Source organism: Lepisosteus platostomus, chromosome 9 (assembly GCF_059453375.1).
Source record: "Lepisosteus platostomus isolate fLepPlt1 chromosome 9, fLepPlt1.hap1, whole genome shotgun sequence".
Taxonomy (NCBI): Eukaryota; Metazoa; Chordata; class Actinopteri; order Semionotiformes; family Lepisosteidae; genus Lepisosteus; species Lepisosteus platostomus.
Window position 1 is genome coordinate 21,066,789 of NC_142619.1, and position 27,494 is coordinate 21,094,282.

General features: G+C 36.4%; 1 protein-coding gene across 3 annotated transcripts; it reads left to right on the forward strand.

Annotated features, from left to right (window-relative positions):
• dcn (decorin) lies at positions 1 to 26,734 on the forward strand. 3 transcript variants are annotated; one of them, XM_088647180.1, is made up of 9 exons: positions 1 to 258; positions 3,374 to 3,525; positions 13,221 to 13,466; positions 15,348 to 15,460; positions 16,942 to 17,155; positions 18,269 to 18,382; positions 18,702 to 18,795; positions 24,673 to 24,811; positions 25,114 to 26,734. In XM_088647180.1, exons 3-9 carry the CDS (start codon positions 13,262 to 13,264, stop codon positions 25,312 to 25,314), a joined length of 1,080 nt encoding a protein of 359 aa, XP_088503306.1. In that variant the 5' UTR covers positions 1 to 258; positions 3,374 to 3,525; positions 13,221 to 13,261; the 3' UTR covers positions 25,315 to 26,734. The 3 variants fall into 3 exon arrangements, with proteins under 3 accessions (XP_088503306.1, XP_088503305.1, XP_088503308.1); XM_088647179.1 differs by lacking the exon at positions 3,374 to 3,525 and having other exon boundaries at positions 3 to 258; XM_088647182.1 differs by lacking the exons at positions 1 to 258; positions 3,374 to 3,525 and adding an exon at positions 268 to 402.
• The last annotated feature ends 760 nt before the right edge of the window (positions 26,735 to 27,494 follow it).

Below are 27,494 nucleotides of genomic sequence, written 5' to 3' on the forward strand. Positions count from 1 at the left end.
GCCTCTTTTTTTTCTTGTGGTTCCAATTGCTTTGGAAAAGAAGCACAGAGGGAGTTATCTACCAATTGTCATCCATTGAAAAAGGACTAACGGGACCCTCCCTTTCTCTGCCCCCACCTCCTCTTCCAGCTCCACACACCTGCATTGCTTTGGCTGAACACTTTTTTAGTGCAATTACGCCTCGGCCTTGAGAGCTGCACTTCAAAAACCCCCACTGGATTTGGGAAAAAAACACCCCCAAAAAACAAAAGAATACAGGTATGGTTTCTTGCAGTCAAAAAACATGTTAGGAAGGAGCAGGACTCACCATGCATAGGGTTTTTGGAATGCTGGTAAAACTGTAACTTCTTGCACAGAAAGAGAAGGAGAGCTTGCTCTGTTCCTTGTACAGGGAAAAAAGAGGTAGGATGAAATTTAAATAATGGAGCTGCTGCTTTGTTCTAATGTTCTGTGTTAGATTTGTGAAATGTTAATTGTGTGCAGATTTTAAAAACATTTTATTCAAGCACAACCACAGCATTGCAACAAAAGTAAATTATAAAGTAAGAAAATGGTTTATAGATTTTTGAAAAGAGTGTTATAGATTTTTTTTGTGCTTTTTTGTGAAAGGTTGTAGTTAAAGAAAGGAGAATACTTGGCTGTTTCGTGTTCCGAAGTTTGTTACAAATGCTAATCATAATCTCATGAGCTAGTATCATATTCCAGTGATCACCTGGTATGTAGAACCCAAGAGGTGGGGTGTTTCCCCTGGAACTGCTCAGGTTGTCAAAAGTTCAGCAAAATGAATTATCTCACTTCAGAGTTATCTGTAATATGTTTTTCTAGACGTGCTTTACTTGTGTTAACAAATGTGAGGCTTGAATATGCTGTTTTTATTATTTATTTCTGGCTTACAGTTATGTGAATAGACAAAAGGAAGCCAAATAGATATAGATATTGTATAAGTCAATATTTGAATAAGTGGATGGTTTGTATTTTTTATATAAAAGTTATTTTCTTAGTATTGGCTACTAGTATTGTATTGATGGAAAGCCTGTTACAGTTTTAATTGTTTTTTTTTTCATGTATGCTTTTGGGATCTTTAAACTTGCTTTTTTAAATAATCCTTTTTTTGTCATTGTTAGAAATGCTGAATTAGGTGTGTCTCATTCATCCAACTATGCATCCTTTTTCTTGTCTCAATGTGAATAGTTTCCTTTCCCTTTTTTTACAGCTGCACTCCCCTAAATTGTTATGCCCCCAAGCAACCAAAATAAAAGGAGCAGCTGCTTTGAAGTAAACGAAAAATACCTGGCACTGGTGCCACATTTAATCCTTTAATAAGACAGCTTCCTTTTATTAAAGTGTGCCAGGAAGATAATTTCCTTTTTGAACACAATAATAGTTTTCTCCAATAAGAGATGCATGCAGCACAACATTGGAATTAAGCAAAGCTCCCTCCATATGTGATCTGGCAGCACATGAGTTACATCTGGAAGGTGACTGTTTTGTGGAAACAAACTGCATAGCTCTGACCATTAATTAATCTGTACTTTAGCCAGAAAAAACAGCAGAAAAATGTAAGATGTCTTGCTGAAATAACAACAATTGATCAAACTGAGTGCATTGTCATAAGGGGTTATTTTATAATAAGGTCAATGAGCACAGAAAACAAAATAACTTGAGTTTTGTCTGCATCTACGTATTATTGACTCCAACAGCCTTAGCTTAAGAGTCAAGTACAAGTCTATTTAATTCACCTTTGTAAAATCATAGCCCTGTAGTTTTTAATGTTCAATTTAATACAGAGTTGGCTACTACATACTGTTTTTCATAATGCAATGAAAAGCCTTAATATCATTGTAGAACTCTTTATAGATCTTAAATAAGCTGAAATTCAAACATCTGTTAGTCATTGCTGTTCAGTCTTCACTCATTCTAAACACAAAAAGGTTATTTTAAAACTAATAGTAATACACAGTACATTTTATGTTTTGTGATATGCTGATCAGTTGTACTGAGGCAATGCCCCTGTTCCAACAACTGACCACCCCAGCTGAAATCTTATTTCCAATGTCCATTTAACAGCCTTTCTCACTGACTGACTGGGGGAATATCACATTGCACATTCATAGAAACCATAGCTCCACCATGAATTATAAGCCAAGGGCTATGTGTTAAAAATATTACAGAGATACTATATCATGAAAACAGTTACTTTTTGTGTTTAAATGTTTTATTTCACTCTGTATTACACTTCAGATATTGTTAGAAATATGTTCATACCAAACACAGCAGTTTTAATTCCAACAGATGTTTATTTTCTCTACAGAATGTTTTCCCAGTGGGTGCTGTTGCAACACTCCAACATTCCAATACATTTACATTTGTCATTAAATTATGCTTACTGCATTTCCTGAGTGCTGAGAGTGTGGCTGTGTGATCTGTTTTCATTTTAACTCTTAAGCATACCGTTGGCTTGTTGCCATTTCTTTTCCATGGGGATTTTACTTGGCAGAATGCAGAAAATGTATGCAACATATGGATACACCCAAGCTGACGTACGTGTAGTATGGATTCAGAGCGTTGAGCTCAATTACACTGCACAAGTAGTGAATGAACAAGTAGAGGTTATTGTCAGGCTGTGGGAACAAAATGTTGTGCGTATATATCACCTTTTTCAGCTGCCTTGCACTTTTGCTTTTTTTTTTTCATTTTCAGCAAGGGATTACTGCCATGTGGAGACTGCCATATCATAAATTACAGCATATCTCCAATACTGGTTGGATGTTTCTCCAGTGAGAAATACAGGAGAAATATATAATGCCTTTGATTTTGCTAGATGTCCATGTGGATGTCTGTGGAGATATAGCATCACACATCCAGCAGCAGTATACCTCTATACAGATAAAGAGTTACAAGTAGCAATGAACTGCTTACATGTATGCTAAATGGAGCTGAGATCCAGGGATCATGGTGGTAAACAGTTGGAAGGGTCCTTCTCATGTTCCAAGAACCACTTTGCAATCCCAACTATGATGTTGAGGTTGAACAACTAGAATAGGCCATCACACACCATGTGGTGTGTCTTATGCAGCTGAAGTACACCACAACATTTACAAATCAATAGAGGAGCAGTTTCATAAACAGCACAACATACCTCAGACCAAGACATTTACACCAGCAGCCTGAAGGGGAAATAAAATGTAAATGTCTCCTCCCCACCTTGCTTTTTTCGTTAGTACTGAGCTTTTTGTGGGCTTTGTATGTTATCAAAGAGAAGGAGTTTTTGGATTGCCACAGCACTTTGAACATCCCATGACGTAAGATCCTAGAATATAGTTGTTATTGACTCTGGCATCTTTTGGATACAAGTGCCTATTTCTTCTTGCAGGGTTTGAAATCAGACATCTCTCCCTTGCAGCCTGAATTATAACACAAGAAGAGTTCCATAGCAAAACATTCTGCCCTGATGTGTTTAGTTGAGGTCCAAGGAACTCACCCAGCTATTCCTTGCAAGATGTTCTGATAGCACCATTAAATAGGGTAAGAAAACCAGATTCCCACAATCTTCTAATGAAAAGAAGCATGTACTGCTTTGAACAGATTCAGGGGCAACTATGATCTTCTTCAAATTTGGCAACCAAAACTGGACATAGTGTTCTAAAAAAAGTTCCTGTATAATTTTAACATAACTAATATTATGTTGAATTCTGCACTTTTTACATGTGTTTTGTCATTTTGGTGGTCTTGTATATTAAATTACAGAAAGTACATTGTCTGTATGAAGACACCATGGGTGCACAAAACACCTAATCCTTTTTTAAAAGCAGCTCACTCAATCTGACTAAAACCCATATATACTGTATATTATGTAATGTATATTTCTATAACTTGTAAGTCATAATCTCCACTTGCTAAAATAAACACTACTTGCTAGATGTCTGTCCTGTCCTGGATTATATGGAAATCTATTTTAAAAATTCTGCTACTAAAGTTTTTTTCAACTTTTTTATGTGCTGTTCTGTCCACTTTGTTTGCAAATTTGTCAGCTGGATAAACCCTGGATGTTACACCAGTCTGGAACAAGACACACACACAGAAATGGATATACTTACAGTACAACACATAGTTTGAGTAGGTAGCTGTGTCAGTATTCGTAGGCTGCTGCAAAGGAACAAGTTAAGGTTTATTCTATGCTGAAAAGTGAAGAAAAGAAACACAATGTTTCGTCTGTGGAGCCTTCTTCAGGTGTCACACTTGTTCCTACTCACAACAGGGCCAATTAACCTACCAGTATGGCTGTGGACTTTGAGAGAAAGCCAGAGCACCCAGAGGAAACCCAAGCAAACACGGCAAGAACATAAAAACATCACATAGATAGCACCTCAGGTGCTTAATTGAACCCAGGGCCCCAGTGTTGTGAGGCAGCAATGCTAACCAATGTTCCATCATCCCACCCTGTTAGAATCTACATAATGTATGTAAATCAGAAAATGCAGTGGCTTAAAAATAGATCTCCATGTTACTCTACTAATTACCTCATGTCAGTTAGATTTATTTCACTATATTTAAAATCTTAAATATCTATTGTATTAATTTTCCAATTTCTAATTACAATTACAATTTACACTTCAAATTTTAGTGTTTTGATTCAAATGGGAGTCCCTACCTGTATATGTGTTTCATTGATGAAAATAGGACAAACCTAGAATCTGAACTGAGGTTCCACCTTTGAAAGCACTCAGCCATTATTGAGATTATTTGATTAGAATATGGTTGATACAGTGGTGGTTTATGTATTGTATTGAATATATATATATACTGTATATATTTAGATATACAGTATACATTTTCTAGATATTGAGTGTGGCATGGCTTGTTCAGAAGTTAAATAATGCAGAGCCAAAATTGAGCCTTATGGAAAACCAGAACTGAAAGTTCTTTGCATAGTGACTTGAACTTAAAAACAGTGATTGTGAATCATAGCCAGCTGCTATATCACCCTGCAACTCACAACTGGCAACCCACTGAAGCTAAGCAGCTGTGAGCCTGGCTAGTAACTGGATGGGAGACCTCATGGAAAAGCTAAGATTGCTGCTGGAAGAGGTGTTAGTTGGAGTAGGAAGCACTCATTCTGCAGTCAGTTTGGGTACTGTAAAAATACTAAAAGGGTATTTTTTCTGAAATACTGGAAAAATCACCGTCCTTCCCAGATGAGACGTAAAACTGAAGTCCTGACTCTCCATGGTCATTAAAAATCCCAGGGCATTTCTCAAAAAAGAACAGGAGTGTTAACCACGGTGTCCTGGCCAAATTTCCCCCTGGCCAATACCAATAATGGGCTCCTAATAATCCCCATCTATGAATTGGCTTCATCACTTCTCTTCCCCACTGGTAGCCAAGGCAAACAAATCCAAAGGGAGTCCGTAGGGAAATCCAGGGTGAGCAAAAATCCATAGCCAGGTAATCCTTCCATAACAGACGAGACAAAAGTTAAAAGTTAGAGCGGGATCTGGTGAAGGGTCGGGGAAATAAAAAGGGGTAACGGGGCCAGGTGCTCCAAACCCCGGACCCAGATGGTCAGGATGCCATTGTGAAGCCTATGCCATTAGTCACTCCTGGACTCGCTGGTAGGGAGGCTTCCGGGCGTCCATCTTCCAAAGCTGAGCCCAGATTGGTAGGAGCATCTGGCTTTTATAGGAAGGGGCTGGAACAGGAGGCAGGTGCAAAGAATGAACAGAAACAAGAAAGAGCCGGAGAGCCCTTAAGAGGAGGGACTTACGATCGTGACATATATAAGTGTAAGGAATTATTATAGCCAGTATTGTCATGGGATAAATATTATAAATGGATTAAACTGCAAAGTTTCAAGGAGGCCCTTCCTCCAACCATATCATAGGCAGAATACAGTCGCTGTCTGGAAACCTGTTTCAGGTTGGGTACACAAGGCTTCTACTTGGTAACTGCAGCTCCTGTCTTGGCAAAATGTATCTTGCTGTTTAGGAAGGAGACTCTCAATAATGTTGCACTTTCTAAAGACGTGCATATTTCTATGACTTTAAACACTGTGTAAAGAAATGGGACGATAGTTAATAGGGACACCCACAGGTTTACTGATCTTAGGAATTGCTATGTCAAGGCTTTGTGTTATTCTTCAGACACTTTCCCAGTACTGTGCGCTTCTGATATTAGCTTTGCAAGCCCTGCACTTTCTCATTATCCTGGTTCTTGAGAAACTTAGACTTAAACTTCTTTTTCAATACATTTGCTATTCTTTCTTCATCACTTTCTATAAAGCCATTGCTCTCCTTTACATTATTTACTGATATAGCACTTACATGTCCTTTTAAATGATAATTTACGTTGCACCGTATTCAGTTTGCCTGGGGCCCGGTTCCCTTTTAAAGACATTATAAAGTGATTAAATCCTAATGTTGTTCTTAATTGAGTCACTATATCAAGTAGATCACCACTTTCTTCTCACTTCAAGTTGTTAAAAATTGGTATCAGATAAATAGAGAATTTATCTTGCGCCTCTAGCATCATTCTTTCTGAAATATAACTATCAATTCTCTAGTGATTTCTTACATATCAGACCCCTTTGTACGATTGAAAAGAAGAAAGCTCTGTGTTGATGTTTTTGTATTTACAAAACACGCCTGTATATTTGCAGATATTTGAATAAGTGCATTGGCCATTAATCTGATATCCATTCAGTGAAACACCAAAGGCACATACTGAACAGCAACATCCACCATTTTTTCTCACCTATACAAACTTTAAATAAAAATTACACTAGGGAGAATGTTTGGTTTGCAAATACTGGATTATCAAGTCCTTATTAGGCAAAATATATAGAAATAAATAAATAGAATAAAATCAAATAAAAATCATCAATAAAATCATTGGTGGTAATAGCAATTAAAAAAAAAACAATAGTAATATTATGTAGAATTTTACTTAACTATAAATTCTAAAAATTCTAAAAATTTGAAACTTTATCTTACATTTTTACATAAAAAATTACTTATAGTATAATCAGCTGTATAGCCCAAATTATTTTAACTCATTGAAACCTTATATACAGTACACTTTAAAGTTTTTCTTTTACAGTATATTATATATAAACACAGATATAATGCATACTGTGGTAGTTGAAATAATGCCAGACTACCTGAATAAGTAGTTTTGATCTAATATCTTAAGTATATGGTATTTGGATTTGTACAACAGTACATATTTTATTAATTATTTATTTTGATCTTTAAGATGAATAAGACAGGTCAGTGTCTTCCTCTTGTTTGAAACCCTTTTAGGTTCAACTAGTATGTCTTGAAAACACAGAATTCCATCCTGTCCATATGTTTCTATTGTTTCTATCACCCTTTTCTATTGTGGCCATGAAATCAAATGTGTTACTAGTTCTGTCAGTAACAACATGCTTCTGCCAACTTATGCTTGTCCCAGAAGTGATACTCCAGTGAATCTTGTGTTTTCAGAGTTGATGTAATCAAAAAGATACTCTTCTTTTCTGGTGAAAGTTTACTTTAATTTGGAGTTAATTCTAATTATTTCACATAACGTCAGAAGGCACATAAATCCTAAAATATTTTCTTCGAATCTGGTGATTTTTTACCACTAACACAAAATGTAACATGACAGGAAACAGTAACTTTTACACTTTTACATTTTCAAGGTCTATAAAAACTGATGAAGCTATGCTGTAACCATATAAAAGTTTTCACTCTAAAGCTTGTTTTAATTTAATCACATTATAAATATTTGAAATTATGTTGGATAGTTTTCTGTTGCAATCATTTGAGATAAATATATTTTCACCTTTGACATCTTTTCCATAATGATACAATGGAATGTTTAACATTTTAATCTATTCAGTTGATTTTTTCAAGTTAATTTATAACTTGCTAATTGTAAATTACAAGGTTGGTAACTGGTATTAACTTTTGAGTAGAATCTAGAGGCCTTTATCAAACAATTAATGGGCTATGTAGTTTAAAATTGGTGGAAGGGTTAATGTATTGAATACTTGTACAACTGCACGTTTTCTGGTAAGAAAATATCTGTTCATTGCATGTCACGTTAGTCATGAATAAAATACAGGTAAAATTCCTTTTTAACTCTCAAGTCATGATTTCTTAGTGAGTAGACTATGTTGACCTTCAGACCAGACTGCTGGCAGCCTTCTATTTTAGATATGCCCAGGTGAGAGCTGTTAATCTTCTATATACTGTGGTACAGATCAGACCAGGATTTGAAATTTTAAAAATTAGACTTCAGAAATCAGGTTTACAAAGGACTCAAGGTGCTTAATCAGACAATTTGAATTGTATACAGTATTTTGCAGAATATTATTATCTGGAGAAATAAATGTATCACACAATAGTGTATTTTACTAAGAAGAATATTTTGTGGTAATTATTTGTTATACAGATGGTAATTTAATGAATGAGTAGATTAAAATAAGCTAAATTACTAAAAATTGTCTTTATAAGCTAATACAAAAAGCAAAACCAAAGAGTCAAATGTCAACACAGTGAGTTTAATTGAAAAGTGTATTTGTGAGTGGGCATTTTTATCTTTTTCCCCGTTGCAAGTTTGAAAGATTTCATAGCGTTCATATGCACGTGTCTGGTGAACTGCAGTTGAGGCTATCATCACTGATGATGGTGTCTCAAAAAACACTATAAAATTTATTCTTGATTGTTTTTGATCTTCATGTGCTGGAAATCCTTTTCTGCCTGTTGCATCCAAAGGCTTTTAAAAATGTCTAAAAAAGGTAAATTCTAAATGAAAGGATACAGAAAATAATTATTGACACTCCCTGATAATTTGAACATGTGTTACGGCAAAGCAGTGATGACTTCTTTTCAAAATGATGTCTGTCATATTTCTGTTTACTTAAATGTGTCTACCTAGTAATCTCCTGTCAATACAGTGTAAAATAATTCTTGCATAACTGAATAAAGCAGCTTATGTGGCAGCAACATTGATTGCACCCTATAATTTCAATGCATGGCGAAAGTAGGGTTTTATGGGTTATACATACGGATAATGAAAAGGTACACTATGTCCTGAACTCAGCAGAGAATATACAATCATACTGATGGAAAATACTGTATATTGTATAGTCTGAAACAACATACAGTATATATACTGTCTAGTATTTATTGGCTACTTGCTGTGCCATTTTGTTCTCACATCAGCGCCTGACCTACAGTAGGTTGTGATGTGCAGGCACTTATTCTCTCATCCCACTTTTGTTCCTTCTCGCTGTTCTCGCTGCCGCATGCCTTAGTCAACAACAACACTCTGTTGTTGTCAGTCTCATCTAAAAGAAGAACAAGCTCTTTTTTAGAAAAGTGTGGTTTTCTTCTCTGGCATGTGTCCGTCATTTCTTTTGCGTTCGTCTTAGAAACGATAGGTGTCTGAATGTGTGCCTATTTAGATGCTTCTCTTAATTGGTAATTAAATTATGGTGTCATGTTTACTTTCTAATACTTTTCGCAACATTATTTCATCCCACTGAAGGACCAAGGACGACACCATATATTGAAAGTATTGTCAATTGATTGTTCTTCAATCGACTTGTGATGCTTTTTGCTAAGCAACTTCAGGGGCAGGGCTAACCAAGAAGTACTTTATATTTGCTCGTAAAATGACCAATTAAGAGGGGTTTTGGGAAAACATTAGAAAAAGTAGCACGTACGTTACGTATGTACATCATAAAGTTACTCGTTAATCTCTAAGACTCATCATTTTTGGGAAACTCACCCCAGATTCTCAAAATGGATTTTAGTAATTTTAGCTTCATACAGTAGTTTAACATCCATTGCATATCACAAAAGATTCCTATGAATTGGACTATCTGGTCGTCCCCATATTTTTATTCCCATAAAAGTAACTTGTAAGCAGGAAAATAATAGTACTGTCAGATTCAGTGATATACAGTATGAAAAGACATTCTGTACTACTTCTACCAGCACATTTTTAATCCTTCAAGATGACATAGTTTGCTGGCAGTAAATCAAGCATGAAGATCTGTACTATCTATGAATGTGGGTTTAAAAACACTCAAAAAACCTATTATATTGTAGCGTTTCCAGGTTCTTTTCAGAACAAAAGAACAGTGGAGACCCGATTAACAAACCAAGCGCTAGCTTTATTCATTAACAACCACACAAAACCAAACACAGGATATACACGCACATGAGGAGACTGACGGAACACGTACACATCTTTAGGGTGGTAATTACTTAACAACACGCTATACTTTTACAAGACTACACAGGGCACTAGAACTACACAGGTAGGGTCAGCCGCTGGTCATCGTGCTGGCCCTCAGACTCTCCCCGGCTACCACTCCCAGCATGCCCAGCGGTACTACGAGTGCCTAGGGGCGCTTCCTCCTCACCACCAGGCGAGGGCGTTACAATATGACAGCTCATATGCAAATATGTCTGAACTGTCATACAATAGGTTCTGAACTGTTGATTTCCTGAAGACTGCAAATGGATAACAGAGATTAAAAAGGTTTTATTGTGAAATCACTCAAACACATTAAAAGCCTGTTAGAATGAGACTTTATCTAACATGGTGGCAAATGATAACCTTATTGAGCTGCTTTAATTAATTTAATTTGTTTTGATAAACTCTCCTTCTCAAGAGGGATGTTTAATATAAAGGGAAAGTGAAATCTAATATTCCCGTTTGAGGCTCTTTACTACATAGGAAAATTCATGATATCTGAGGCATATACTGTACACATGGGAAAGTTCCTCATGCAAAAAAGTAAGCATGATCAAAGAACTAAGCTTATCTAATGTTAGATTTAAAATATATAGGTAAATAATCAGATTATGCAATTCATACAGAAAATGGGGAAATATGTTCTGAGGGGTATTACAATGGAGCTAATGCTATCCATTTTTTATCAGTATCATTTATTCAAACATGCTCAAGATGCATGCATGCTCAAGGTTTCTATGGGGAAGATACAGTAGATTACAGTTAATGTCAGCAAGAAAGTAAAGAACAAATAATAAAATATGATGATTTCCAATTTATTCAGACCCATGAACTCAACATTTGGTGGAACCAAATTGTTGCAGGAATTACAGTACACTTGTCTTTACCAACTTTGTTCTCTGGTTTGGAATAATGTTTCCCCTTTTGTGAGGGAAATTAGCTCAAGGTCCCTCAAGTTGCTTAGGAATCACTTATAGATATCAGCTTTTGAGTCTTTCTACAGATTTTTAATAAGATTTATGTCAGGACTTGCTCATGGACATTTAATTTCTCGTACTTAAGATACTCCAGTGTAAGTTTGACCTTGTGCTTTGGATCATTCTCCTACTCTAAGGTGGATTTTTGACCAAATTGTAGGTCTGAAGCAGGTTTTCCTTTAAGATTTGTTAGTACTGTGCTCCACATAATAATAATTATAATAATTGCTTACATATCGCTTTTCTGGACACTCCACTCAAAGCGCTTTACAGGTAATGGGGACTCCCCTCCACCACCACCAATGTGCAGCATCCACCTCATGAATGACAAGCTTTCCAGTCCCTGCAGATGTGAGGCAGAACTAATCCAATGCTGCCAGCACCATACTTGATAGTAGGGATAGAGCTGACTGGGTTGTTGGGTATGTTGTTTGTGTTAAAATGTACATTTAGTATTTCGATTAAATAGTTCCAATTTTGTTTTGTCAGATGAGAAAACACATTTTGTGATAATTTTGCATTATCACTTAAATACTTTCCATGCAGGATTGGCAATGTTGTTTTTTTTCAGTAGTAGCTTTTTTCTTGATACTCTGGCATATAAGCCAGCTTTGCCTCATGGAGATTTTCGCCCACCTCAACCGTTGAACTCTGTGAACTTTTTCAAAGTCTCTGTTGGATTCACAGTTGCATCCCTAACCAGTTTCCTCCTTGCCCAGCTGCTTAGTTTGGAGGAAGAGTCTGATATAGTTATAGTCTGGGTACTACATACACCTTTTTATTAATGATGACTTCACTGTGTTCAAAATTCTTTGAATTTTTTTAGTGCTCTTTACAATCTTCAACATTTTCCAATTAGTTGTTTTGAAAGTTCATTAGACTTTATGGTTGAATCTTTGCTTGAAATTCACAACCTTCCTGAAAGACTTTCAGAAGTAGATTTATTTGATTTGAAACCATGTAAATTACTTTTATTGCAGATAGTGCCCACTATATGAATATTCAGCTTTTAACTGAATAATGAACGAGTGGATTACTAGTACAAAAGAAATGGAAAAACAAACAAACTTCTAGAGTGGATATTAAGACAGAATTCTGAATTCTAAAGACAATTAATGGAGACTAAAATTGAGAAAATCACTCCAACATTGCAAATACATCAATTGTTTGTGACAAACATATTTGAATTAGTTTGGAGAAAGTTAATATTTTTGTGGAGATTAACAATATTTGTTATTAAGATAGTGATGTTTTAGTGCTTTACAAAAACATACATTTCGAGTTGGAACTGCAGAGTAAAAACCTGTAGCAAATATATTCCGAGCAGGTAGAGTTATCTACCTGCCAGCAGCCATATCACTCTGCAACTCACAACTGGCAGCCCACTGAAGCTAAACAGGTGTGAGCCTGGTCAGTACCTGGACCTCCTGGGAAAAACTAAGGTTGCTGCTGGAAAAGGTGTTAGTGAGGCCAGCAGGGGGTGCTCACCCTGCGGTCAATGTGGGTCCTAGTGCCCCAGTGTAGTGACAGGAATAGTATACTGTAAAAAGGCACTGTCCTTTGGATGAGGCGTAAAACTGAGGTCCTGACTCTCTGTGGTCATTAAAAATCCGGGCGTTTCATAAAAAGAGTAGGGATGTAACTCTGGCGTCCTGGCCAAATTTCCCATTGGCCTTTACCAATCATGGCCTCCTAATAATCCCCATCTATGAATTGGCTTCATTACTCTGTTCTCCTTCCCACTAGTAGCGAATGTGTGGTGAGCGTAGTAGTATTATTAACTCTTAATAGGCAGTGACCACAGTCTCAGGACCATAGCCTCTCAGAAAGGCTGTCTTGCAATATCACAAAAAGCAAAAAATGTCAACCAAAAAACATTAGGTATATTAGAACGGAGAACTGAATCCAAAACTCCGATAGACATACTGTTTGTTATCATTTTGTTGAATAGAGATGTAAATATTAATGTTATATACTGTTTGGTTTTTTTTGCAGATATCATTCTAGGCCAAACCAACATCTGCATTGACAGAAACATGAAATCAGCGTGTCTTTCTCTGCTATTGGTCACAGTTTGCTGGGCTCTGCCCTTCCGTCAGTCAGGTTTTCTTGATTTCATGTTTGAAGATGGCTCTGGAGATATCACCCCAACTCCAACTCTTGATATACAACCACCTGCTGGACCAGTTTGTCCCTTCAGATGTCAGTGCCACCTTCGGGTTATCCAGTGCTCTGACTTAGGTAAGCTAGTCATAGAAGAATATTAATTTTTGATACCATTCTGTTAAAGATATATACAATACTTGTAAATTCTATATATAAATGTATGTATATGTTATATACTCCAGTGCTCTGAAAAATTGATGTTCTATAATGATACAGTATGGATAGTTATAACAATGAAACTACACCGAATTTTGCAGATCTGTGAGTTCATTTAAAGATTGAATATCCATGTTAAAAGAGCCTTCATTGTCTAAAATGGAAATTGCTCAACAATTCAACATGGTGGCAAAAATCCTAATTAAGATGGAATAAGGGAGTAATTTGAATTTGTTTACTTTACCGTCTTAAATTGCTGAGAAAACAGCAATCTCATGCATAAGAATGTGTCTGTTGGAAACCCTCCTCTTTTGCAAGGAATGAGCTATGGAGCTGCCTTCAGATTGATGGTGGAGTGAAGGGAAGGACGCGAAATGATAATGCACTAGTGGGTGTGCTAGAATCATGACACTTATATATACAGTAGATGAGCAGAAAAGCAGTAATGTAGGCTAGGTTGACTCCCCCCTGATCTTTCATTTAAAACTCCATTAAGTCCTATTTCTGGAGCTTTGTGATTTAGCAAAATGTAAGTGTGGTAAATTTAGTTATTTATAGGTTTTATGTCTATCAGTTTACTATCTACAAACCTTTCACTATTCACAGAGAATATTTGTCTAATCAATTTTAAATGTATTTTATTTTGGTGGTACAGGAGCACACGGGTTAGCATCATTGCCTCAAAGCACTGAAGCCCTGGGTTCAATTCCGGACCTGGGGTGCTTATAATCTGTGTGTAGTATGTTCACAATCCAAACACATGCAGGGACAAATAAATTCCACACAGATAGCACCCCAGGTCCAGAATTGAACGCAGCACCCCAGCGCAGCAAAGCAGCTATACAGCAATGCAAAACAAAGATGTCACCGTGCATTATATATTTTTTCTATTAAATAAAACAAATTTATCCTGTTATTGTTATTGTTTTCCTCCTCTTTCATGTAAGTCTGCCAGATTGCTATTTAGTAATTTGTTTATTACAGAGAGTATAAACAACAAACACAGTACAACATTCTCTATCTATGGCTGGCAACAGGGAAAACATTTTTTTTCTGATTGTGTTTTCAAAAAGCATAGCTATTATAAGAAAAAGTGAAACAGTTCATACAGCTCTTATACACTTAAAAAACAGGGGTGGGGTTTGAGGTTGGAACTGGGTATTAAGCTAGGGAGCTGCAAAAGTTAGGAAGTTCCATTACCACACATGAGTCATGCTGCAGGATCAAAGAATATAGTTCCCAGGGGCAGCTCTGAATTAGACAATCTTAGACAATGCTGTCTTCTATGCACCTCAGCACAAATCTTTTCTACAGACCTTTTAGATTGTGTTTATTGTCTAAGGGCGGGAGGGCTGCCACTGCATTTTTTCAGTCAGAAGGCCAATGAAATCAGCCCAAGTGTTCAAGGCCTCATTTCAGGTTTCAGGAATGATCTAATTCAAGTTATATTTTAAAGGACAGTAAAAACAAATACCAAAAGGACATTAGCAGCTTTTTCTTTTATTTTTGAATAGTGGGAAAGCCTATAGTATCTCATTCTACACATTTGAAAACCAAAATATTTACTCCAGGCACTTCTATAAAACCATAACTTTAGTTTTTAAATTTATTTTTACACATCATAATGCATTTTGCGGGCATTTTTTTATTTCCATGTGTGCCACTGGATGAAAGTATCTACCTGTCTCCATCCAAAACTTTTAAGATCTCTTAATCTCTCTGTTTTACTCATATGTGAGCATGTAAGGCACATTTGGTAATATCAGCCTGTGTTTTAACTTACTGTTTTATTTTCTGTAGGTCTGAAAAATGTACCAGAAGATATTCCTTCGGATACATCTCTCTTAGACTTGCAGAACAACAAAATCACAGAAATCAAAGAGAATGATTTCAAGAATCTAAAGTCTCTGCATGTAAGTATTGCCTGTAAGCGTTTTGACTTGCTTTCTGTACTCTGTAACAAATGGTATCATTGGCATGGCAACTGGGATGAAAAGGAGCAAAGGACACTGAAATTTACTGAAGTTGCATTTCACTGCCTGTTAGCCAGTAAGTTACTTAGCTGGTCATTGAAGACACAGAGATGAATGGACCAAATTAAGAGTGGACACACCAGAAGGTTGTAAATATAATACTTTATATTGACCTTTTTATGTTTTTTGTGTGTGTGCGTTTTGGTACCCAACAGGTGAACCTATAAGAACTCCATACATGAGCTTTGTGTTCTCTTTTCCTTTACATCGTTGTACCTCCTGTGCCTACTCAAACTCTTATAAACATAAGCTGACCAACACTTAAAATACTTAATGGTACGCAAAAGGAGTGGTGGATTCTAACCAATCCTAGTCCTGTGGCATTTCAACCATTGGTTACACACAACCTCATTTTCCTGTCTGGCCAGGTGATTGGATGACTGTGGTATACAGTATATACAGGAAGCTCATTTAGCATTCCTGTTCCCCCAAAGTCACAAGAAGTATAATTGATTCTTCGTAAAAGTGTATAAGTCTTTAATTTTTTCCCTTATACCTTTCCATCTTGCTCCGCATACCTTGTCTAAGAGCATGGGTGCTCCCCTCTGCAGCTGCCAGGCATAAGGATTCTTTCTAGATGAATGACTGATTTTTGCCCCATCCACAAAGTTTCACAATCAAACTGGAGAAGAACCACCTACTACCAGAGCAGTGGACTATACTCCTGCTTCTACACCTAAAGTCCCATATCTTCAAAACCCCCTAATGCCCCAACAAGATAACTTCTGTTATGATGTGCCTTTCCCATTTTAGTCTGAGGAGAGTGCTAATTACACTATCTGAGTCTGATGATATAGTAGCTCCCACACTGGCCCTACTCCTATGTCTGCTCCCAAAGCACCCAATGCATGACAAACATGGCTGTGCTGTACTATGGCTGGAATGCCCTCTTGTCCAGAGAAGGCCCCATAGCTTTGGAGTGGCATGTTTATTTGTGCTTGCTTTGGGAAGACAGATGTAGATTTCTTTTTTACCTTGCAAGAGTCCAATCACTGCTGTCTGGTTCTCAATCAATGATACAGTATATCTCCAAAGCTATGTGGAGAAAGTCGAAAGAAAGCAGGTGCAAGTCAATATGTTGAGAGATTGGTCCTGGTTTGCATAGATTTCCATATCTGATGCACAGAAATCTGAGTCTTGGACATAATTATGCCAATATTTACATCCATCTTAAAGAAGCATTTTATGGGAATGTTTGAGAAAGATATTAAGAACTTTTATTAATGGATTGTTTACTGGTCACTTTTAAAGGTAACTATATTAAAATGTCGAATCACTGCATTTAGATAAAGTTAAATAAGAGATATTAAGATAACTACTTACAAGCTAATGTGTTTTTGCATTCTATGTGTTCATCCAAGGCACTGATTCTTGTCAACAACAAGATCACCATTATTCATCCCAAAGCCTTCGTGCCTCTTATGAAACTGCAGCGCCTCTACCTCTCAAAGAACTTGCTGAAAGACATGCCAGTCAACATGCCCAAGAACTTGCAGGAGCTGCGTATTCATGAAAATGCAATCACCAGAATAAAGAGATCATCATTCGAAGGAATGGTCAACGTTATTGTTATGGGTAAATAAGTATATGAAATGCAACTACTCGAGCAAGTATTAAAACTGAAAAGGAATAATGACATCTAAGAATCAGCTTTGTGAATGTTTATTCAGTATTTTAAGTATAATAGTTTCAACTTAACCTATTTGGTTAAGGGAAAGCACCCTGATAGGACAAGGAGGTTCAGACCCCCATTCAGAGAGAGGAGTTAATCAAACTGCAAAGCTGAAGATGGGATGGAAGGGGGATTTATGGGACAAACTGAGAAAAATACATGTTTTTGTGAGATACATTACATATAGCTATCATCAGTTATGAATATGATTTAGTTGAGTTAAATCGAATAGTTTGTCATTATTTCTCCAGAACATCTGTTAATAACTTACATTTTAAACAAATAACTCTCAAATCTCTTAATTATCCAGCATTAAAGATTGTTTTTTGTATGTGTTAACTGTGAGAGTGGTTTTCTAAAATACTCTTCAGTTTGTACGCTTTCTGAAGTTTGAGTTTTTTCATGTTACTTCAGAACTGGCTTAGTCCCAAGCATGAGAGAATTTTTCCATCTGAAGAGCAGAGCATCAGAGAAGTTCCAACATCAAAAACTGATGCCTAGTTTTACTTAAACAAACAAGGAAAGCACTATTGACAAAGATTATAAGACATTTTATATAGTGTAATATATTTGGGGAGGAGTAAACTTAATGGTAACATAAATGTTGCCCTTGAGAATACAATTATTTTGATAATACAAGGTATTTACAAGAGAGATCATAAGAAGTAGTAGAGATATGGAGGAAGGCTTTCCTCAAACACATTTAACTGATTTACCTCATATTACTGTACATTCTGAGGAAATTTACATTTATTTATAGTGAAAGACTTAGATTAGATGAGACCTATAGATTAGCATGTGAATTCTGCATACAAAGAAAATATGCACAATTCTGTTTATGGAATAAATATGATCAATATAAGTCTTTACAATAATTCTGAATATTGTACAACCAACCAAAAAGAAACACTGAAGTCCTCATGAAAACTGAAACTGAAGGACAAAATCAATTTTTTAAAAATCTTATTGAACGTTTACTGAGATGTATGTTGTTGTTTTGTTTTTCCTGTATACAGAGCTTGGCTCTAATCCACTGAAGAGTGGAGGAATAGAAAATAATGCTTTCCTGGATCTCAAAAGGCTGTCATACATCCGTATATCAGATACCAACATCACCTCTCTTCCTAAAGGTATAAAGATTAATACATCTTCATGGTATACTTTGACCTACTTGAGATTTACAAATACTGTAAGTATAGTAATTAGAGCACAGTATTAAAAACTACCATATGTTTATATTAGAAATCAAAGTTTGAGGTGTTTTATGATCTTGTTTTGTCTTTGTGGATATTAAATATATTTATTGACATTTTTAGGAATAAGCAAAAGTATTGTATTACCATCGGCATATGATAAAAGTGTATAATGTTTTATTTATCAACGTACAGCATACTGTACATTATTTTCCTATTTTATACAGGTATGTTAATATTTTGCCTTTCGTCTTAGGTCTTCCTAGTTCCCTGTCTGAACTCCATCTGGATGGCAATAAAATCTCCAAAGTAGATGCTGACACTCTAAAGGGACTCAAAAATCTGGCTAAGTAATAATATATTCTTGAAACTGCATGCTTTTGAGTACTCATTTCACCCATTTCAGTAATGAGATCATTTTTAAAATAAATATGAGACAAGAGTTTGATACAAATATGCCACCATTTGAGTCTTCAATTTCTAATTGTATGTGCTGAAGTGAACTGTAAAAGAACAAGACTACTCCTAAATTCACCTTAACCTAAACTTCACCTAAACACAAAATATTATTTTTTAAGCAAACATCTACAGAATGTGACTTTCTTAATTGAAGTACAGAAAATGTGAACTTTACAGATTCTTACTACTTTGTGTAAATAGATATTTTTAAAATATTTGCTCAGTTATAACTAAAAAATAAAGAAAAATGAAAAAAAAATGAAATGGATTATTATAAAAAAAATTAGAACATAAGTTTGAAAAAAGGAGGAGGAAATTTGTCCCATCTGTTTTGTTAAGTTTGTCAATGCCCTTGAGTTTTTTAAACACTTGGATCCCTGTTCAGGATTAAAAACACTCTATTTGCCTGTCAGTAAAGGTCATTCCTTCATGCACTGGGTGTATCTGGTTTCTATTTACTGAACTTATTAAAAAGCTGGAATATGTTTACATGTTGTATCTTGCTGATAAAAAATGTAGACAAAATTCTAAATAAAAGTCGTGCTACTATCATTGAGTAGCTTGAGCATAACATCCCGTGTTTGAATGAAATTATACTATTTTAACTATTTATTCTAACATTACTTGTATTGGTTCTCCACATTTCCTATAAGGTTTAAATTATGTGTTAATGTAAAAAAATAACAATTCATAAATAGCTTCTTGGTTCAGTGTTGAACCAAGTTTGTAGTTTTTGTGTTTTTACTACTTACATGGACAATTGTACACTTTTTTAAATTGAATATTATTTTCCATTATTTGCCCATTCTCAAATTTGATCTAATTCTTTGTCAGTTTTTAATTGTATTCACTCAATCCTTGTAGTTGACATCATTTATTAAATTCATATATCAATCATTGATATGGCTTTTAAAATGAAAGTTCCAGAGGGACGACAACAGCCAATTTCAATCAGACTCAGCTGTCAGTAATTTATAATCAATCTTCATGTCATTTCCTCACTTAAACATTAGAAATACTACATAGAAACACTACAAGTGAAGCTCTTCTCTCCCTCGCTTACTTCTTTTGCATGGTCACTGCTATGAATCTTACCTGTTTCACTGACACTGCAGCCTCTGCTCTTTCACAATGGATTTTCAAATTTTCTGCTCTGATGAATAGCTTTTTTCTCAGACCAGATATAAAACAAGTTTTTAGCCTAGTCCACAACTGCTACACTGTCTAGGTCCATTGCTTCCGAACCTCAGCATGCCTCAATGCGTGGTTCTCAGTGTCAAGCATCTATGCCTCAATATGAATTAAGATCTGTAGCAGCCGTTCCATCAGATTCAAAACATCAATCCTCTTAACCATCTCCAGCTAATTCTCCAGCAAATCCCAGCTGCTCCAGTCAAACACAGCCTTGCCTCTACTCTCCATTTCAAAACTTCTCCTGCTATCAGAAATTGGGACATACCAGGACTTCAACAAATTCTTCACAGACCTGAAATTCCATTTAAAAGAAATTATTGAAAGAAGGAACTGTTTTCTCTGTGCCTTTCCACGATTCACAATGAACAAGTCCCAGTCTTCCAACAAACCTCTGTGGCTCCTGATGATGTTACTTATGATGCTACAGCCCAGTCGGCCACAAGGACCTTCAAGCTGCCTGTGCTTCCATGTACTTAGTCCCTCTATGTGTCTAGTACATCTACAGTACCTCTTCAATTTTAGAGTTTTCTTTCTCTCAGTTAGACCAACCTGTGTTGTTTCTTGTAATTTTCTCCCTGCTCAGTCTTTTTCAAGGTCTCAAACTCCTCAGCCCCAGGTCCTTCTGGCATCCCAAATTTGGCTCCACCAGTACAAGTGGTACAAAAAATCTCTCCTGTCCCCTGTCATCCAAAATAGCTCAGTGGAAGCCCCTTTTCCTCAGCCTATCGGCTCTATTACAATTTTCTCTTATGTACACCCCACCCTTCAATTTCTCAATTCTCTCATCCAATGTCCTTGATACAGCCAGCAATTTCCCAATTTCCAATGACCTCTCTTGCAGCTCCCATATACAAGTTTCTCCTTCCTTACAATCACTACTATCTCTGCTTATGAGATGTTTATTTCACCTCCTGTTTCCCTCTCTCTCAAACAGCAAATCTGCTTAGGTGCAGATGTCATACTCCACTGACTTCTTCCAAGGCAAAACTGTAGACTGTGGTGTTCTTTCCACCACACTTAAATCTCCTGACCCACATTCCTTTTCCAACCTCACAATTTCTGAATTCTGTTTTCAGTTTATTTATTTTCAGAGATATCATGTGTTCAGTATTTCCAAACTGTCCCCAAGAATGGGAAGATTACATATATATTATATTGTATCTATCCATCAATTTCAGGGGTTCACCTTTTTTCTGAATACCTGAATACCATAAACAATTTTCTGCCAGAGTTGCAGCCCGTTAGCTCCAGTGGAACCAACAGTCTTACTGGCGATCCTGGATACTGACCTTTACTCTTATATTTTCACTCATGTTACAGCACTATCCTGCACCATTTGCTCTTCACAATCCCATTCTACAAACCTCTGCCCTACAGCTGTCACCAAGATTGTCTCCCATCCTTTTACCTTTTCCCCCCTCAATCTCTCTCTGTTAAGCAACAAGTCTTCTTTAAACCAAACCATGTCAGAGATATTTATGTCACGCCCTCTGCAGCCAGAGGGTGCTCCTACTCTGTCTTGTCCCTAGTTTCCTGTGCTTTGCTGTCCTTCCAGTGTCTCTCTCTCTGGGGCTATTTATTTCTGGGTAACTCATTCACCTTCGCTCAACATTGACGTTTGGATGTCCTTAGACCCGCCTAGCACTAGGTCACCTCACATCCGGTGCCTGAGGGCATTGGTTTCTATACGACTCCTGAACTGCTGAGCCCGGGCTAATCCCCCGGTCCGCTGCTACGCATATGGGTCTTTTTCCGCTCTCCTGCCATTCCACGGTTTGTTCCTTCCGACATCCGTGACAATTTACCATTGTCATATTTTGTTAGGTAGAGGACATCTAGTCTGTAACAACATTTTGTCTTCTTGCCAGTTTCTTCACATTTACAGTTTCTGCTGTGAAGCTCATGCTCGCTTTGTGGGTCCTCGTCATTCTTTTGCTACCCCCTCTCCATCATGTACCCCAAATAACCACTGATTCATCTCTCTACTGCAATTAGCCCAAGCTGGCTTCTGAATTTATCCATTCTGGATTTAGTCATTGTTTACTCGGTGGCCTTTCATTTGTTTTTATCCTGGCCTGTCTATCCTCTCCACTGCTCCTTTTACCTGCAAAAACTTGTGAGTGACCTCCAACCTCAAGTCCATTGACACCTTTCTTGATTGGCCCTTTTGTTTCACCTCCTTTTCCCACTTACCATTTCAGCCTTATTGCGATCACAATTCTTAAATATTCTGGTCTGATAATTGACCTGTCTACCCCCCGTAATTCTTTTGTACCAAGCATCAACACCCAATTCCCTTCATATTGGCACCATTGATCATGCCATTTCGCTTATTAAGAAAGCAGGAGCAGGAGCTATATTTAAGGTTTTCTTCAGATTGTCCTCCATCCTTATTAAATTTAAGCTTTGTTTTGTGCTGACGAATGTTAAGAGTTCACTTAAATGGATGTGTTAACTGATTTTTTTCACTGCCTTTGAGGATTTTTGAATACTTGAATCTTGAATACTTGATTTTCTTTTAAATTAAAAACATATGGCTATTTTAGCCTTTTAGAGCAAGACATTCCTTTTAGCTCAGGAATAACATTGGCCACTCTTCTCTAAACAGATTTCAGATGTCTTATTTGTGGTAACAAAAAATGGTGACCAAAATTGAATACGCTATTATAGTTGAGATCTTATTTGTACATAATAAAATTTATTTCTTTAAATTATGCACTTTTAAATATATATCCCAACTCCTGTTAGCTTTTCAATGTATCATAACATTGCACAAGGTTTAAAATACTAAAAAAAAAATTTTACTGTATGAACCTGCTTGCTGTATCTTTGATGAATTTTCTTCTTGATTTGTTTAGTAATATGTTGTTTACTTATGTAAAAATATATTTTTCTCATATTATTTTACACTACAGTTCAACTTAACCTGTACTAATAATGTTTTTTGTGCCTTTTTTGCATTCCTGCATTGTTTAAAAGGTGAAAATGATGTGCCAGTTTAAACACCTGTATCTTTATGCATAGGTAGCTTCTTCGAGTTTAGAGTTTCCCTCTTTTATTTTTGTATATTGCGTGTTTCCATCTCTGCATGCAACACTGTGCACTTGTCCACCTTAAATATCATCTGCCATATGTAAATGAAAAATCCTTCATGGATATTCATGCATGACCTTCTTAACAGTATGTACTAATTGAAAGATAGTAGTTCAGGTGGGTAGCTGCGTCAGCATGCGTAGGCTGCAAAGGAACAAGTAATAGGTTTATTCCATGCTGAAAAAAAGAAGAAAGAGAACACAACGTTTCGGCCGTGGAGCCTTCTTCAGGTGTGAGAGAGACAGGGCAGTAGGCAAAGGTAAAGTAGCGGGAGAACAAAGGTTGAGAGGGAGGAGGAGTGAGAGGCGGGAGCAGGGGACAGAAAGAGAGGCCAATCAAGAGGTGTGAAGTCAGAATGGGTGCAGAGAGGTGTGAAATGAAACTTCCAATGAATGGAGAAAATTTAAAAGAACAGTAATCTGTCGTTAAGGGAAGGGAGAATGTGTGATCCTAGCTGCAGAATAATTTTAGTTTCGGTGGTCTTTCTGATGTATGAGTTCGGAAAACTCATACATCAGAAAGATGAAAGATGACTTGAAAAGTCCACAGCACAAAATGTTCTGTTTGCACTTGCTCTGTGGTTGTCGAATTTAGTGCTTTTTGTGAATGTAAGTACAAATGTAAGTATGGCTTTTTGTGTAAAGTGACATTTTTATTGTCACTCCTTGGTATTTGTAAGATTTCTAAGGTGGCTTTGTCAGCTTTGGTTTTGTTTTCAACTGAAAATTGGATTGTCCAAGCACAGTCTTCATATCAGTCTTTGTTGATGTGCATTATCCATGGAGGATCATGTAACTTTCAGCATGAGCAATTATAACACAAAAATACAGCAGATATAATGCATTTTGAACATCAAAGAACATAACTGAACTATGTGGATATTTTAATAAAGTTCATAAACTAACAGATAGAGCCTAATTGAGCTTTAAACAAAAGCTAGGGAGGAGGACAATCCTAACCTCACCCATTTCAGCTCACCTAAGAATAAAGCATAACTATGAAGTATAAGGTATCCATAGTACCTTTCCAGAGTTTGGCACTGTATATTCCTCCCTACACTCCACAATCTCCCTGCAACTCTTTAGCTCGTTCCACTTTGGTGGAATTTTGGTCTATTGATGTCTCAGATAAGCAGGTTAAGTCAAAAGCCAATACACAAAATTGAATTACTTTTATTATTCTGTCTTGATTAAAAATAATGTTAGATATGACACAAAGGTCATTTTATCAATGTATACTGAGAGGCATGAAAAACAAGACAAATGCTAATGGCTCCAGTAGTGATTCATTGCATGTTTAGAGCCTCACAGTATGAAGCAGATTATAAAAAGCACATGTCTCTACATATGTAAAATGTGTGCATATTTTTACTCTGACTCTGACGTTCCTATACTTTTGGACTTTTTATATAAAAGATTACCAGTTCCCATTCCTCTTGATCTAATTTAAACTTTTATCTTTGATTTACTCCTTTTCTTTAGACTTGGTCTGAGTTTCAATGAGATCACAACTGTTGAGAATGGATCCCTTGCTAACATCCCCCACTTGAGAGAGCTGCACCTGGACAATAACCTCCTCACCCATGTTCCCCCCGGCCTTCCAGAACACAAATATATTCAGGTAAAATACAAGACAAAGAGAAGGTCTGGCTTTGAATGAAGAATACAAATCTATTGATGTTGGTTTATGATTTTGGTTTAAAATAAGTCAATCAGGAATTTCAAGCTTGTCATGTAAAGGATTGGGGCACATGCAAAGCACCTCTAGCAAAAATAAAGACTTGGAAGGAGCAGGCTGAAGTTTAATTTCATTAGGGCCCAACTATAAGTAATTTCAAAATTATTTCCAAACTATTAGGTCCATATTTTTATCTTTTCTTACATATCGTATTTTGCCCATTGGGGTTTTGTCTTGTTTTGTAGGTTATCTATCTCCATAATAACAAGATTGCTGCAGTAGGAACAGAAGATTTCTGCCCTCCAGGTTACAACACGAAGAAAGCCATGTACTCTGGCATCAGCCTTTTCAGCAACCCTGTGCCTTACTGGGAGGTCCAACCCGTCACCTTCCGTTGTGTCTTTGATCGCTCTGCCATCCAGCTGGGAAATTACAGGAAGAAATAAATAAAGCCTCTCATTAATCTCTGTTCTGCCCCACCCCCAAATCCCAGTCCTCTAGTTCTTTTTTAAAAAAAGAGAATCCACTTTCGATATCATACTTTTACATTACAAAATTAGAACCTGGCTTACAGCTATAAACATCAATGAAGAAGATTGTGAAAAGAAAATGCAAAAATAATATGACAACTTGCAACACAAATCCAACCCTTTTTCTTCCAGCTAAAGAAGCAGATCAATAAAACAAAGAAACAAAAAAATACAGCAGGTACTCGTGCCAGGTTGCAGTATCCCTGAAAAAACTAGTCAGCTGTCCTGCTGAGCAGGCTGCTAAAGGGTTAATCTGTGTCTAAAGGTACCCTTAACTAAAGGTGGTATACTTAATCTAGTATTTTATTATCATTATAGTGCTAGTATACTTGAAGTGTATCACTGAGTTACAGAGTACAGAGTAGTGTACTACTTTTCATTTTGTAGATGAGAGAAGTAGAAAGGTTTTATTCTTCCAAATTTCAGTATTTCTTTTCTCTGCTTGCGTTTATGTTTTTTTCTTGATTTTTTTTACCCGCTTTTTATTTTTCAGAGAACTTTTAGCACATTTACAAATGGCCATTGTAATGTCATTTAAACCAAATCTAAGATAATTGCAGTTTTTAAAGCTATAGAGTAAACAACATATTCATAGCCAATGACGCATCATCCCAAAAAAAGTAAAACTATAAGCATGCCTTTTTATTTTTCAGCAAAACATGACTGATGGACTGCAGAGTTGATCATTTTTAATGTTGGGAGCAGAAAGGTGGCTCATCTCACCCACCATTCTCATGTTTGAATGTTCTATGTATAGATACTGTATATACAACCTGTATAAACCCCTTCTTGCTTTCAAGCACTTACAGTAGTTCAAGACTTAATATATCATCAATAAAAGTGAGCTGTGTGGGTTTTGAGTGGTTCCATTTCAGGAGTCCTGAGCCAAATACAAATTATAGAAAACAATAGCTTCACAAACATGTCTATGATCCATAATGAAGACAAGTGTTAGGCTTAACATACAGTAGCTGTTATTTTCTACATATATTTCTACATATGTTTTATCTTTTTGTAAAAGATGACAACATAGCTAATCACAGAGACATTTAAAAAGAGAGTTTACAGTAATGAGCTCTCTTCATCATTAGGCTTTTATTGTTCAAATGAATTGTCAGAATTCCTAAGATTTCATTATAGATGCTGTAATAGCTTCTGGGAACTGAGCTCATGCCAACACACTCATCCTGATCATTCAGTATTCAGACCAAAGTTTTATAGGGGAAAGAACAAAACCATCATTCTAACATCCAGTGCACAGTGTTTTAAGGTTACTAACCCAATTCAACATTAAAATTTATCGTTAACAGAATAAATGAATAGTCTTTATCACAAACATTTTTCTGTCTTTTTATATTTTTGTTGAATATAAAATGGCACAGTGGTTAGCATTGGTGTCGGGCACTACTGGGGCCCTGAGTTCAATTCCGGACCCGCGGTGCTATCGGTGCAGAACTTGTATTATCTCCTCATGTTCATGTGGGTTTTTGCCATATTATCAGGTTTCCTTCCATAGCCTAAAGTCTTACTGACAGGTTGATTAGCTTCATGGAAAACTAGCACTTGCATACGTGTCTGTGTTTGCATCTGTGTGTGGCCTGCGATGGATTGGCGTCCCATCCGAGATGTATCCCACCTTGCACCTGTTGTTCCACCTCCAGCTCCCCACTGTATTAGATGAAGTGATTGAAATCCAGTCTTTCTATCTGCAGTGTAGTTGTTTAGTAGAAAATAAATCTTCAAGAATAAAAATGGCATGTGAAAACACTTTCAAGACTGTGGAAACCATACACTGCAGGTGATGCATCATAATGATGTTACTATTCACAAAAAGGTACGATTGGCATTAATTTCCCTTCTTGATGAAAAATGGCAATCAGGACTAAACAAAATAATTTTCTAGAAAATTTACTGAAAAGCAACAAAAGCCAAATATAGTACATGCACATACAGCAGTGGTTATCAAACTGTGGTTCACGTACCACAAGTGATACACAGAGTGCCCCCAGGTGGTACGCCAGACAAATGTGTTGTGTGCACTGAAAAATTGGGAATTAAAACTTGAAGAATTAAAAATGTAAATTTTTCATCTATAA